A 15,177-nucleotide genomic window follows, 5' to 3' on the forward strand; every position below is an offset into this window, starting at 1 on the left:
TTTTTGTGGTTGAAGCGTCCCTTTATGGGAATTTTGCAGATCTGATTTAATAGTGAAGATTACATAATTAGCCGGTGAAGAAGATTATAGATGACATACACTTCTAAAGACTGAGTAGTAATGATATCGCCTACTATAGCTTAATTAGACATCCATAATCAAGCATAGAATAGAACTGTCTGTTGGTCTTGGATCCACAAATCGTCTTCGGCGAAAGATCAGCTCTTCAAGCTCAAACTTTTATACCAACCAGTTTCGTTTAGCTACAATTTCACTCAATTTCATGCTTTCACTAGTAAAATTCATTAAGTTCAACAAAACAGACGAAGCCAGTCGTCACTTCCTATATTTAGTAAATTTTCTCAAGTTCATCAACAGTTTTTTGAACAGCTGAAACAATCAAGTCAACTTCTTCTTTAGTAATAGAGTAAGCTGGAGAGAACAAAGCATGATCACCTAGAATACCGTCAACAGTACCATTTCCATTTAGACAGAAGACACCATTGTCATACAACTTTTCAGCAAATTTGTAACTAAATTTGACATCTGCTGGGAATGGCTCTTTTGTTTCTTTATCTTTAACAAATTCGATAGCCCAGAACCCACCTTTACCACGAACATCACCAACATATTTGGAATCTTTCAAAACTTCAGCTAGCTGAGCGCCTAAGTAATTTCCTTGTTCTTTGATATTATCAATCAAGCCATCTCTAACGACTTTTTCCATAACAGCTAAGGAGACTTGACAATTGAAGGAATGTGAATGATAAGTTTGAGCTCCAGCTATTTGCGCATTATTTTCCCTAAAAACCTTCATAACTTTTGGAGAAACCAAAATACCTGCAATTGTAACGTATCCAGCACCTAAAGTTTTACCAATTGTTTGAATATCTGGACCACCAGTGGTCATAAATTGTTCCCAAGCATTAAAAGATCCAACACGACCCATACCACACATAACTTCATCCAATACAAAAAGAGCACCGTATTTCTCACAAATTGCTTTACAACCATCCAAATAACCTGGAATTGGTGGATTGCAACCAAATGTAGACCCGACAACAGTTTCAGCAATGAATGCACCAATGGTATCTGGTCCCTCTTTTTGGAAAACGTCTTCCAAATTTTGTAATAAACGATCTTTATATTGCTCCAAAGATTCTGATTTGTTTTTAAATCTATATGGATAGCATTGTAAAGCTTTTGGGGTGATTGATTCAGGCATTAAAATGTCTTGAAATTCTCTCTTTCTGAAATTATCAGCGATAGATAAAGCACCAATTGTAAAACCATGATAAGATTGATTTCTTGAAATGAATTTTATTCTTTTGAAATCACCATTTTCAATATGATACTTTCTAACAAGTTTTAACATATTTTCATTTGATTCAGACCCTGAACCGGTAAATGTTGCAGTCTCAAAAGCACCCTCTTTGGAATTTGCAATCAAGAATCTTGCCAATTTCTCACTTTGTTCATTTGAAGTCAAAATTGGGAAAGTATAAATTTGATCTTGAACCGCTTCAATCATCTTTTGTTTAATCTCTTCATCACCATGGCCCACACTTGAAACAGCAGCACCTGATGAACCATCTAACAATTCTTTTAATTGACCCGTTTTAGGGTCTTTAACTGTTATGTAGACACCTTTACCAGAGACTGCAACTGGTAATTGTTTGATTGATGTTTGTAGGATTGCAGATTGTTCAATTGTCATTTTGTGATTGTGATTTGAGATGAAGTTGGTTGGAAAGGAACTAAGAAAACCATGAACATTTGACCACCTTTTATAGAGACAATTACCCACAACTCATCAATTATGGATAACTCATTCTTCTGTACAAACAACGGTGATGGGTTCCCTATCTGAAGGGACCACATACTCAAGTCTTATCAGTAGAGCGGATCTGATACCGTTTGTGGACAGCGCTCCGACTGAAAAGGTCAATCATTTCGGCTACCATAAATTGAGTCTATTCCAAGATCACATTTCCCTTTGTCTAGTATCTACCTTCATGCTCATCTTTTGCGTGTATTCGTTTTGATGAAAAGTGATGGTTACATTTCAATTTTAAGCGTTTGAATGTGTCACCTCAAAATGGCACAACTGACCGAAAATTGGACTTCGCTGTGAGCTAATGGCCTGTATTTTCCTTCATCGCGAATGCGTTTTGCAAAATCATGGAACCTTCGCGAAACGTATTTTTTTGACACATCACCAAAAAAACTCGTACACAACGAAAACCTATTGTGTGGTGTTGATAATATCGAGTATCAAGATGAAACCCAGTATAATAATAATATCATTGCTATCTGGGCTAGTGGTTGCTTCTTCAAATGATTTGAATAGCAAATTACTAGTGATCGACTCGGATTTCCAGAAGAGTGGTCCTTCATTGGATATACTAAATGATTATGATGTCTTATTGAGACAACTGAATACAGAGAAGGATATTACTAGTGAATTAGAGAGATCCAATATTTTGAGCAAAATATATTATAAGAAGGCTATAGTTGAATTAAGTTTGGGTAAAGATGAAAGTTCAATCGAAGATTTTTCCAAATCATTAGAATACAATTCAAATAATCCAGTTGTTAGAAAGAAATTATTGGACTTATGCATCAAATATGGTTTGAAAGACCGTATATATTCATTGAAAAAAGTGTTCAATGGTGAAGACCCGGATTACTTGGATGCCTTGAATACGTTAAATGTGGTGGATGCTTTGGTTGCGAGTGATGATTTAGGTAAATTGAATGAAGCCATCAACATTTCTCCATTTGATTCATCATTAAGATTGAAAAGAATTGAGCTAACAACACAAGACATAAAACAGACTGGTGATTCATTGAAATTTTTGGATCTTGTTGATGATATGACAAGTTTGATCAAAACCAATCCAATTAATCATTTGGAATTTATAAACAGTTTGTCAGAAATTTACATCTTTGCATTATCAGAGTTTTCAAACGCTTTGAACTTCAATAAGAAATGCCTCCATTATGATATGGATAATACTCTCTGCAAGAAAAACTCTAAATTCTTGAATAAATATTCCCCAATCCTTTTAAACTTATCAAATTTCAACAAATTCTTCCAGTTTCTAGAAGACAAGGACAAATCTGATCAAGATGTTGATTTAGATGATGAAGATATGAAAATGGAGGCAACTCGTTTGCAAGACCCTTCAAAATTTTTGAAAATAAGAAGGGAAAATGAAAATTTCAAAACAAATCAAGAGTATCTTTTACGCAAGTCTCAAGAATTCAATACCCAATACAATTTGAAAACCAATTCTTTACAACTAACCATTTTGAAAACCTTAATATTTGATGCATTTATCAGAAATGATCATAAATCATTCAAATCATTATCCAAGAAACTAAACTCAATTCAAGAAAATGCATCGGAAACTTTTTTACCATTGATATTAAGAAACGTTGATATGGCAATTGACAAAAATGATTATAATCAAGCAATCCAACTATTGAAACAAGTTACAGAAAACGGTAAGAAAACGGTATATTACGACACAAGAGCTCAAAAAATCCAACATCATCAAAACCAACAACGTCAACATCAACAACGTGAACAACAGCAGCGCCAGCAGCAATATTATCAACAACAGCAACAACACCAACAACGATCAAGAACTCCAAAGAATGATTATTACAAGATATTGGAAGTGCCAAAAGATGCAGATCAAACAACAATTAGAAAAGCGTATCGTGAAAAGACAAAACAATATCATCCTGATAAATATAAAGGAGAGTTATCACAACAAGATATTGAAACTAAAATGACACAAATTAATCATGCGTATGAAGTTTTATCAGATGCTGAATTAAGGAAAAATTATGATCAGGGTCAAGATCCAAATGATCCTGAAAGTATGCATGGAGGTGGTGGAAACGGTGGTATGAGACAAAATCCATTTGGTGGTCATCAAAACCCGTTTGGTAATGGTGGTTTTAATTTCCAATTTGGTGGTCCTGGAGGGTTCCAATTTGGTGGAGGACAAGGAGGTGGTGGTTTCAAGTTTAGAGACGGTAAGAGAAAGAGAAGATCATAGATTCATAGAGTTGATTTCATTAATTAGTTAAACTCATTTATAAAGCGTAAACAAAAGTACAGATTGTGTTTCTTTTTTCAATTACTTGGTATTATTATTGTAGTATTATTCTAAATTAGTTTCTGTGTATATATTGAAATACTCTTTTATCATTGAATGAAAAGTCTAAATAATCAAATGAGAGCCTCTGTATTTGAATTCTGGAATACTCTTTGCTTCAATTGTGTTTCTAGCTGGGAATCCACTCAAGTCTTTTGCGTAAACAGCAACACTATGAGCAATCAATTTAGTGTTTGTAAAGAAAGCATCCCAATTCAAATTAGTTGAATCATCACATAATAAATGGTAACATTTATCTAAAACTTTACCATTTTGAGAGTTTTTACCTTCAGCACCTGCAGCTATACCACCACCCGGAATATCATTTTCAATGAAACCGACATAATCTGAACGACCATCAAATGGGATTAAAGTCCAGTTTTTGTTGTGTTCTTCATACCAATCAATATACAAGTTTTTCAATTCTTCAGAACCAACTGGGTTAACAGCATTAGAACCATTGTAAACTTGATATTCAAAATTTGGTGAGGCCATCATATCGTAATCCATAAATAATCTAATTTTATGGTTTTCTTCTGGAGTCAAGTTGGAGGCATAATAGTTTGAACCTAATAGACCTTCTTCTTCAGCAGCCCACCAAGCAAAACGAACTGCATTGTTGATTTGGAATTTAGATAATTCTTTGGCAACAGTCAATAAAGAGATAGTACCAGAACCATCATCGTTGATACCTGGACCAGCAGCAACGGAGTCAGAATGAGCACCTAATGCAACAACATTCTCATGATCACCATAAATGGTTTCAGCAACAACATTTTTAGTTTTAATCAAACCAACATATGAGTTAATGTTAACAGTAACAGGAACTTTTTCTCCAGCAGCAATTATTTGCAATAACACTAATGCTAAGCCACGTTGAATTCCCAGAGTACCAACAGTGGTATTGGTTGGTTCACCTAAAGTACCAGAAATGATTGATGTTGGAGATTCATTATCATAAATTAAAACAGCCTTAGCACCCAATTTACCAGCTAGTGATGATTTATCACCGAAAGCACAGACACCTCTTTCAATTAATGCAACTTGTTTTTTGGTTGGGTCAAGACCTTCATAATCATCTTCTGAACAACCATTATTCTTGACGGCGAATAATTCACCATGTAGATAATGAACCGGTGGAGTTAATTGAAATGGTTTGACAGTGCCAATATCAGAGCCATTAACACTTAAAGAATAGTTGAAAACTTTACCATCTAATGCCTCAAATTCTTGAGTTTCAAAAGTGAAGTAGTCTTTTAAACCTTTCAATTCTTCAATAATGAAGGCAATAGTTTTCCAATGACCAGGAGAGCCATTGACTCTTTTAGGATGGCCATATTGGCCCAATGATGCATTAGCAATTTTGTAAAGCTCAATTGCACTAGCATTTAAGGCCTCAACAGTGATAAGATCTTGTAATGCTTCGGTTTCAATGAGTGGTAGCTCTTCATAAGGAGTCTTGATGTTATCACCAGCCTCCGGGGTTTTCAGAGCGAAAATTTGTTGAGCATCTGGTATGCTGAAAGGAAGCAGGTAAGCAGAAGCTGCTGAGATGGAAAGGAGTGTGGATAGTGCTAGCTTCATTTTGGCTACTAGACTGGTTGCGTCGTGTTGAAGCGTTGTTGAGTTAAAGATGACTCTTTCGAGGAAATCTCACGATGAGATTGTTATCTCTTTTTATGCTTTTTGTGGATTTAATTCGCGGTATGGAATTTAGGGTACACAGTACTGATTAAAACGAGATTTGGGTAATTACAGATGGGATAAAGTCATTCTGGTTGTATTGTGATTATTTTATTATTATGAATGCTTTGTCCTTGTGATATCCGGAGTGTGGAACTTGAGCTGCCTGTGTTTGGCACATTTCAGATAAGCTGACTATCTCTGGGAGAAGACCGACCACTTGAGCTTATTGTGCTGTAGCTGGGCTCTCAAACGTCTCTGCCGTGGTGTACCGTGGTGTGCCAATAAATCTATAATCATTCGACTCGCTTTCTCTGATGGAGACAATAGTGTTGGACTTCACCCTCTGTTTACTGGTTTTTCAACTCTTTCAACACAGCCCTTATCTCTTCCTTCAGCTCGTCTGACCCGATGGTACTCTGTTTAACCTCTTCATCAAAGATATCATAAACATTACCAACATCTCCCAAATCTATTGAACTTGTATTGTTACCAGGAACATTAGCAGTGGTGGTGTTATTCAGTCCCCCAGTATTTTGAATCTGACGACTTAATGTACCCTCTATCAACGCAGCTAGTTGACCTTTATTTTTCAATAACAATTCTGGATTCTTGTGCACTATTTTGTTCACTATTTCCTTTATTGTGGATAACAACTGGTCATGAGCATTTGTTGTTTTAAACTCTTTCAAAATGGATTTTCTTTTGTCATCGAAATAGCCCTTTCTCTTGTAGGAAATACTCAAACTCTTTGCGTCGTTACTTGACATCTTGTACCACTTTTGTCGCCTTCTTTCTAGATTTGTCAATTCCAGCTTGAAGACGTTTTGAATTGTTTGGTTTTTAATTTCGCGAAACAGAGAACAGAAAATTGGTATTGCCACTACTTTTTAAAGGTTTTTGTTCCATGGGAAGGATACACAATCAAGTGAACAGAACAATAACAACAACAATTTTTGCTGAATCACTTAGAGAAGAAGTGTCTACTAATAGGAGCCAACTTCAATCAATTTCAAGGCAAAATGTCCTCCAGAGTCATCAGATCACACTCCAAGGGATCTTCAAAATCTAAACCATTATCACCATATCTCAATACAGTTTATGATCAATTAAATGAACAAATAGATAGAATACTTGGTGACTTCACCCCAACTGCAAAAGTTACAATCAGTTACCAAAAGCTCTATAAGTTTGTTGAGTTCTTGTGTCGTGATAAGATGCAATCCAAAATAGCTGCCACCCTATTTGAGAAACTAGATGCATTTATAAACAAAATTGCAGATATAATATATCAAGCATACTGGGACTTAGGGCATGACGAACTAGTCGGAAGATTTGTTGAGTTGGCAACTATTATTGATGTTAAAGTCACTGCTTTGGAAAAGATACATCTATACCTTGATAGAACATATCTTTTAAATCATCCTGCGAAGAAAACAATAGTCAGACATGCAATGTGCACTTTTGTTGAAAGCTGTGCTGGTGTAGATAATGGAAATGGTGATGAATATAAAAAAGATGTTTTATACCAAGTTGTGATGGAGTTTACTTTTATACTAGGAAAGTTAAGGGATGGAAATTTACATGTTGAACCATTACTCCTCAGGTCATACCATTATTTGCACAAAATCTTCTACCTGACACAGAGAAATGATTATCTTGACAATGAGATCTTTTCACGGCAAGAGGATTTCTATCAGGAGGAGCAGGATGCTATTATTACTTGTCGTGATACATCACCCGAACTTCCTGACTTTATAGTCGCCCGTTGTGATTCAGCAGATGAGATTTTTGATACAATGTACAAAATGATCCTAAGAGAGCTTCAATTTTGGGGAAAAACAGATGCAGACGACAAATTCAAGTTGAAAATAAAAGAATATGCTGTTGAAAACCTTATTTTTCATGATTTTGATAAACAAGCAGTGCAATTTGTGAAACCTTTGTTTGTTAGTAAAAACTATTTAGGGGTTTCAAGAATGTTTAAGTTTGTAATAAACTCATCAACTTCCATCAGTTCAAACAAGTACTTGAAAACTTTTTTGAATATCTGGTATTCATATGTTTGTGATTATCTTCATCTGTTACTCAAGGATACACAACAAGATATGGTTGAAAAATTAATTAAGGCAAAAAAGAATTTGACTCTGATAATGCAGAAATATATGGATTCAAATTCAGAAGTTGAATTTAAGTTGAGAGAAGCTTTTAGAACTTCTCTGCATAGCTCAAATAAAGATACTGAGATTCTGAGCAAGTTACTGAAATATATTGATAATTTTTTCAAAACGGTTGATCCTTCCAATACAGAAGATAATCTCAAAGTTGTTGATGATTTATATCTGATTTTCAAATCTGTCAAAACGAAAGCTACATTTATCAAACAATACCAACGTGATCTATCAAGGAGATTAATCATTGGTGTTTCAAAAGACAAGGATTTGGAAAAATCATTGATATCTAAGATTAGAAACGAGGTTGGTGATGAAGATTCCAAGCCATTGTTGACAATGTTTGATGATTTACAAATCAATGAAACTGTTGCTTCATCCTTTAAAGAGAAGTTATCAACTGTTGAAGCTAATTCGTTCACAGGGTTTGATCCATTGGTTTTGAACTCTAAGGCATGGCCAATTCCCAAAGCTAGCATCAAGATACCTGATGAAATGAATGATTTAATGACAAGGTTTCAAAAGTTTTACTTAGAGACCCATGATAAGAGAAAGTTAAACTGGTGTCCTGCTCTGAGTCATATGACGATCGGTGCTCACTTTCCTAAAGGTGACAAAGAACTTCAGGTGAGTTCATTTCAAGGTATCGTACTCTTATTATTCAATGATCATGACAAGTTATCATTCAATGAAGTTAAAGAGATGACTGAGCTGGATTCAAAAAGTCTCTCAAGTATCTTGTACTCACTTACTAGTGGTAGATACAAAATTTTAAAAAAAGATTCTGCTGGTATTTATTCAATGAACGATGAATTTGAAGATCGTAAAAAATCTATAAAAGTGAAACAAATTCAAATGAAACTGAAAAATGGGGAAGATGAAGACGTATGGATGCAAGAAGTGGATGATAATGTTTTCAAAGCTGATAGAGATGAAATTACTAAAGCTTTTATTGTAAGGGAAATGAAGTCAGAAAAAGAGATGGACCATGATGTGCTTATGAAAAAAACTGTTGATCGTTTTGTTGTTGAGTCCGCCGAAGTTAAGCGAATTATTCAACTCTTATTAGACAGTGAATATATTGAAAGAATCGAGACAGATAGGTATAGATACATTCCTTGAGATAAAATACAAGACTTGATTCATAATAAAAGTGTAGTCCAATCTTTTTTTATGACGTATACATTACAAAAAATATCATTAACATTCAGCTTATTCAGCCTCAAAAATGTCGTCAGCATGGTGAATCAACTCTTCAATCAATTTACCTTGGTAACTCATATCACTAGCATTAAAATCATCTTTAGGGAATAACGTTGGACCCCAAATGATACCCAAATTTCTAGAGTTCATTAAATTGGCCTCTTGTTTGGAAACGACTTCACTCAAATGGAAAATCAAACTTCTTAATGTCCAGTAAGAACCATCAGGTAAATCATAGACGACTTGATGAACTCTTTTCAACCTTAGCTCAGGTTCTTGAATTTTGATATATTCCAAAAACTTTGGACTAGCCTCATTAGTAAATAAAGCTTCTGGTAAAGAGTTAAAGTAGGATTTTAGCAATGAGGCGACAGCATAAATATCACTATCAGAAACTGAATTTGGATTTGGTAATATAAGTTTGATATTGGTTGGATCTTTGTCTATTAAATCACGTAATGAGTTGACCGTGGAGACGTTTCCACTGGTTCTATAAATTCCTTCTTTCTCTAAACCATACTTATCTATCACATAGATACATTGACGAACTATGGATGGAACCATTTCACCTTCAAATTCAATCAAGTCTGAAATTGGAGTACCAAATGTTTTAAAGTTGGAAGCTGTGCCTGGTGGTAATGGAACGTTTTCATTATTGATAACAGAGAGCGGTCTTGGACCACCAACGGTGGAACTGTTGAATGAAGCATCGCTACCATCAATATACGGAGAAGATGCAACTGTGTTTGAGCCACCCCTTGGATCTAGATTATTTGATTTGAATGAATTGCTAGTTGGTACCATACTTGGACTTTGAGCACTGGAAAATGGAGTTTCATTATGAGTTGAGATTTTACGTCCAGCTGGTAGGCTGTTGTTATTGCTTTGATTGAAACTTCTCACTTTGATTGAACTGTCACTTGTAGATGGCGCAATTGATGGATGCTGTCTGTATTCCACGGGTATTAACTGCTTGTTTGTAGCAGTTCCTGTACTTCTCAATAAGTATTGATATAAATCACGTTCGTTATTGATGGAGGCAGCAATGCTTTTAACAGATTGAACGTCTTTTCCTGATAGAGGGCTAATTGTTAAACCTGTATTTAACACAGACTCTTCTAGTCTTGACGCGTACTTTTGTAATTGAACACTCATTGCAATATCGATTTCGATAATCAAGTCTTTTAAACTTTTTGCAGTTGATGGTCTGAAAGTATTCAAGAAAACGCTTCTCAACCCAGTTGAAGTTGCAACTTTTTGTCTATAATCAGCATCCGCAATCTCAATTTTCTTTGTTAGAATCTCTTCTTGTTCTGTTGTGGTTTTAGAACCTTTTAAAGTAAATGTCTTTTTTGTGGGATCGGTGGTCTTCAATCTTTCCAACTCCAAGCAAAACCCATCATATTTGTTCTTTGCCTTTTCAGCACTTGAGATGGCATCGACGACTTCCTTTTCCTTTCTTCTGAAGTTTTCTTTGGTTGATTTTCTTGATTTTGCTATAGTTGAACCTAAAGCTGTAAGCTCCTCGTGCATTTGATGTAAACTTTTGCTGAATCCGGATCCGTGTTGAGATATTTTATCATCTAATTTAACAATTTTATCAAAATTTGTGATGAAAGAATCACTCTTCAATGAGCTGGAACTCTTTAATAACTCTTGAGTTGTTTTAGATATTTTCTTCAAATGCTCATTATGATCTTCCTCCAGCACAGCTTTCTTTCTCATATATCTGGCAAACTCTTCACAAGTCAGCACACTTCTCTTCAACCTTGACAGCAACGCATCAATGGCACCATCAGAATTCAAAAGTTTTACAATTTTGTCTTCTTGAAGAAGTTCTGGCGATGAGGCTGGTATTATTTTGGAATCATTCAAAGTTGTTTGGCTAGGAGACGTTGAAACAGTCTCGTGCACTCCAGTAGCACCAGATTCTGAGGCTAAAGGCTGGCTACCCTGAGTTGATGTAGATGCGACCCTTGACTTTGGCTCCTGCGATTGGGACATTCTATCAGCTGGTTCACTTTGTAGTTAAAGCTCTTTGAAGAGTTCCTAACAGACTGTTTTCAACACAAATTCTTGAGCGCGATCTAGTATACGTTTTTGAAAATGATGTATTTCGCAGATCCCAAATTCCAAAAATATTCCGACTTAAAACCCTTCTTGACTGCCAAATGCGGAAATGAAAAGAAAATTCGGCCGAGATAACGGGACAAAAAACACTACACTTAAAAGTCAAACAAAAAATAGTATGTATTATGCATTCATGTTGTATTAATAAATAAGTTTTCAGGAATATCAATTTTTCTTTGGATCATCCTCTAGGTTTATATGGTTTCCATTGTATGTCATTCGGTCATCATTCTCACTGCTATTCAATGTTCTGATCCTAGATTGACTGGAGTTCATTCTTGATAATGACAAAGGGGTCCCTATTCTGCTTCCATGTTCTTGAGTATGTGCACTAACTTGAGGTGATGTGGGTCTTTGGATCTGATCCATGTTGAGATTCAAGTTGAGAGCCGACGGGTGAAGCAAATCAAGTGTATTAGCTTCCGGCTCGTTAAAGTTTCTTGGTGTTTGAGCAGGTGATGCATATGAAGAAGAAATTGGTGAAACTGGATCAATCAAGTCATCATCTTCTTCAATAGTGTCATTGTCTCTATTTTCTTCATTAGCATTGAGTCTTCTGTTACCTTGCTTCCCATACCATAGGGATGATAATCCACCGAACACTCTTGATAGTAAACCTCCGTTTGGTGCTCTTTGTGTCGTCTTTCCAGAATTGCTATATGCGTTTGCATATGTATTGAATGGTTTCAAAATAAGTGCTGAACGTGGTGTCAACTCTAAACTTTCCAAAGTTTTTTCTTCATCAGTAACTCCAAATGTCACCCTTGGAATTGTTCTATGGAAACAATATGGATCATCACTATCTGTTCTGTTTTCGTCTATCCACTTTCTCACGTCATTTAAAGTATCTGTATTCTTAAACTCGTGTCTCAATGAGCTACCATCTAATAGACGAATCAATAAAGCGCACACCAAACTTGTTGAAGGTCTTCTATCCCGAACATTATTTTTCAACGTTTGATTTTCATTGATAATATCATCAATTTTGACATCGTCTTTAACTTCCTCATCATTTGATAATCTTCTTTGTCTTTCCCTTTCTTCTTTTCTTAATTTTTCATCCAACCTACGTTCTTCCTTATCTGCTTCCAACAATCTCTTAACTCTTTCACGCTCCTCTTTCTCAACTTTCTTCTTTCTGAGTTGTTCTTCTTTATATTTTTTGGCTGAAAGTTCTGCAACTTCTTCTTTTAATGTCTTGGGTTCTCTTTTTCCATTTATTTGACTACCTGGTGTATTGGCTCTAGAGCTAGCTTGTGATGATCCTCTCACTGATGATGATCCTGAAAGGTTACCGGATGCTGAAGGGATTTGAGAAGTGTCCCTTGGTAATGTTGGAGTTGACGCTTGCGACTGTGATGGAACTTGGGGCGTATCCGATTGTTGACTTCCCGTTTGCGGAGGATGAGAAGACGATGATGGTTGTGGATGTTGGCCTTGTGGATTTGTAACTAAAACCTTCTTTATTCTTGATTCGAACTCTGTGTTGTCTAAAGCACCATGAATTATATCTAATATAGCTGACACTTTGATACAATAGAAACTGGGTATTATAACTTCTGGAAAGATCTGTTCAAATAAAGCAAACTGGGCAGAATTCTTAACCAACTTCAACGCGATAGCTTTTTCTGAAATCAACTGAAGTATATCATCTGACATTAAAGATTCTACCCATCTGTTTGATTCATCTGATGAATCAGTATTGAATACTATTAATGGTTTATTCTGTGCCACCGAAGCACTAACAGCTGCCTCAACGGTGGAGATGAAAACCGAATCCAAATCAGTCATTTTGTAAGCTTAACAAACGGAATATGTTTCTAGTGTCGTGCAATATGGGTTCTTAGTTGAAATACTTGGATGAACGATGAAGATCAGAATTTTCAACCTTTGTTGATTCACTAGTTTGACAGCGCAATTCTATTGTAATGATTCTGATATTTGGCAAGTTTGAGCTGGCACTAAAAATTACATTTTTTCGCGAAATAAATTGTTGAAAACATCCGAAAGTGGTAATTTGCCATACGAGGAGTACAGTACTGAACATTTTGGTTTCATCATATTAGTTAAACATCTTAATCATGATCTTCTTCGATATAAACAGCTTCTCTACTCAAGACCGTTATTCTCTTGAAAAATCTTCTCCATTCTAAAGGATCACCTTTGGTCTTGATGAACTCAACAGTCTTCAATTTCAAATTTTCCACTCTGGAGATTCTAATACTTCCTCTCAAATAACCCTTTCTTCTATCCATAGTTTGGATAGATATGTGAATGTTTCGATGGGACAAATATGATTCTGTAACATTTCTTTGTTGAAATCCTGTTGTTGAAACACCTGTTCTGTTAAGCGCTGATAGTATTATTGGTAATAAAGATTCAACTGGTAATATAGAAAAAAATCTTGTAAGTCTATCAGCGAAATGAAATTGTGGTGTGTTTTGAGTGGCTTGTTGCTTATGTTTGGAGAATTGGAGGATTGCAGGATCTTGTGAAATGATTTTGAAAATACTTTCACGTTCACTGTCAAGTTTACCAGCTAATTTTGCTTTATTATATTCAGTGTAAACTTGTTGAGTAGCGGGCAAATTGTCAAAATTGTCATCTTCATCATCAATCATAGCAGCGATATCAGCAACAGGTTGAGATGCGATGAGTTGGTTCTCAATAGATCCATACTCATCTTCATTTGAGCTCTCCACATAATTCTCATCTGAAAGACCAATATGCATATTTTCAAGCAATTTGGTTGTAAGTAACGCAGAATCTTTACATAACCCATCTGCTGTGGAGTATGAGTTCTCTTGATTCACCCAAATGTGATTTCTTATTTGATCCATGTCAGGTCTTTTACCAGCATCGATCTTTAGAATGATTCTTAGCAACGACAAAACCATTGGTGAGAATTTATTCCAAGGAGCTGTTAAAACTTTACCTTCATTTGCAAGATAATGACTGAAGAAAGGGTCATTAATAGTAGGTTCTTCCCATGGTGTTTCGCCACTAAGCAGAACAAATAGCACAACACCACACGACCAGATGTCAGTGAATTCGGGATCATAACCAGCTTTATGAGTTGCAATCTCTGGGGCCATATAAGGTGGTGAACCACATGCTGTAGTACATAGTCTTTTTTTAGGGTTGTTTTGTCTTTTGAAAACAGTAGCAAGACCAAAATCAGCTAATTTCAAATTTCCATGTCCATCTAGTAAGATATTTTCTGGTTTTATATCACGGTGAGCAACACCCAACTTATGCAAAAAATCGATCGAACTTATTAACTGCTTGAAATAGAAATGTGAAATTTGTTCATCGACACCAACATCCGGCTGTATTTTGTCAAATAAATCACCACCAGGAGCAAGCTCCATTGCAATGTATAGCCAATTACTATCAGAACCGGCATCCATAAGTTTGATAATATTTGGATGGCCTGAACACTGTTTGTGAAGTAAAACCTCTTTCCCAATGTCGTTATCTGTGAGCCCATTTTGATGTGATCTCTTTCTATGGATAAACTTCAAAGCAAACACTGAATTCTTTGGCTCTATGTATGCTAATTTAACACTATCATTCACGTTAATTTCAAGTTTCAGTCTCAAGCAAAAAAGTGAAAACTTACATGGCAAAAGAACCTTGTCCAATTGTATTACCAAGTCTCACCCTGTGAATTCTTGGTAAGGGATCGAGCTGAGAGAGTCTTAGATTAGACATCTCTTTTGTTATTGATATTCTTCGCTATTGCTGAGTGTCTTATGAAAAGTTGAAGAGACAGATCTGATCTATCATGATTTGAGATGCGCTTCGTTTGTTTGTTT

At 35.6% G+C, this 15,177-nt stretch overlaps 8 protein-coding genes across 8 annotated transcripts; 2 read left to right on the plus strand and 6 right to left on the minus strand.

Moving 5' to 3' along the window:
* Positions 1–349: 349 nt before the first annotated feature.
* Positions 350–1,717, minus strand: WICANDRAFT_29752 (uncharacterized protein; the record flags this gene model as incomplete). Its single annotated transcript, XM_019181643.1, has 1 exon — positions 350–1,717. The coding sequence occupies one exon, from the start codon at positions 1,715–1,717 to the stop codon at positions 350–352; it is 1,368 nt and encodes a 455-aa protein (XP_019039032.1).
* A 562-nt stretch (positions 1,718–2,279) lies between these two features.
* Positions 2,280–4,073, plus strand: JEM1 (Jem1p; the record flags this gene model as incomplete). The annotated part of the gene is made up of 1 exon (XM_019184723.1): positions 2,280–4,073. The coding sequence occupies one exon, from the start codon at positions 2,280–2,282 to the stop codon at positions 4,071–4,073; it is 1,794 nt and encodes a 597-aa protein (XP_019039033.1).
* Positions 4,074–4,238: 165 nt separating this feature from the next.
* On the minus strand, positions 4,239–5,756 carry APE3 (aminopeptidase Y; the record flags this gene model as incomplete). Its single annotated transcript, XM_019183359.1, has 1 exon — positions 4,239–5,756. The coding sequence occupies one exon, from the start codon at positions 5,754–5,756 to the stop codon at positions 4,239–4,241; it is 1,518 nt and encodes a 505-aa protein (XP_019039034.1).
* Positions 5,757–6,205: 449 nt separating this feature from the next.
* SHG1 (Shg1p) lies at positions 6,206–6,625 on the minus strand (the record flags this gene model as incomplete). The annotated part of the gene is made up of 1 exon (XM_019184724.1): positions 6,206–6,625. One exon carries the CDS (start codon positions 6,623–6,625, stop codon positions 6,206–6,208), a length of 420 nt encoding a protein of 139 aa, XP_019039035.1.
* A 209-nt stretch (positions 6,626–6,834) lies between these two features.
* On the plus strand, positions 6,835–9,148 carry WICANDRAFT_104874 (cullin family protein; the record flags this gene model as incomplete). The annotated part of the gene is made up of 1 exon (XM_019180431.1): positions 6,835–9,148. The coding sequence occupies exon 1, from the start codon at positions 6,878–6,880 to the stop codon at positions 9,146–9,148; it is 2,271 nt and encodes a 756-aa protein (XP_019039036.1). The 5' UTR covers positions 6,835–6,877.
* A 45-nt stretch (positions 9,149–9,193) lies between these two features.
* RGD1 (GTPase-activating protein RGD1) lies at positions 9,194–11,440 on the minus strand (the record flags this gene model as incomplete). The annotated part of the gene is made up of 1 exon (XM_019186320.1): positions 9,194–11,440. A coding segment is annotated over exon 1 (1,855 nt), but the record flags the coding sequence as incomplete, so codon positions are not given.
* An 84-nt stretch (positions 11,441–11,524) lies between these two features.
* WICANDRAFT_62418 (UBX domain-containing protein) lies at positions 11,525–13,150 on the minus strand (the record flags this gene model as incomplete). The annotated part of the gene is made up of 1 exon (XM_019183360.1): positions 11,525–13,150. One exon carries the CDS (start codon positions 13,148–13,150, stop codon positions 11,525–11,527), a length of 1,626 nt encoding a protein of 541 aa, XP_019039038.1.
* Positions 13,151–13,434: 284 nt separating this feature from the next.
* Positions 13,435–15,073, minus strand: CHK1 (serine/threonine protein kinase CHK1; the record flags this gene model as incomplete). Its single annotated transcript, XM_019184725.1, has 2 exons — positions 13,435–14,926; positions 14,982–15,073. 2 exons carry the CDS (start codon positions 15,071–15,073, stop codon positions 13,435–13,437), a joined length of 1,584 nt encoding a protein of 527 aa, XP_019039039.1.
* Positions 15,074–15,177: the final 104 nt, after the last annotated feature.

This window comes from Wickerhamomyces anomalus (assembly GCF_001661255.1).
Source record: "Wickerhamomyces anomalus NRRL Y-366-8 unplaced genomic scaffold WICANscaffold_3, whole genome shotgun sequence".
Classification (NCBI taxonomy): Eukaryota; Fungi; Ascomycota; class Saccharomycetes; order Phaffomycetales; family Wickerhamomycetaceae; genus Hansenula; species Hansenula anomala.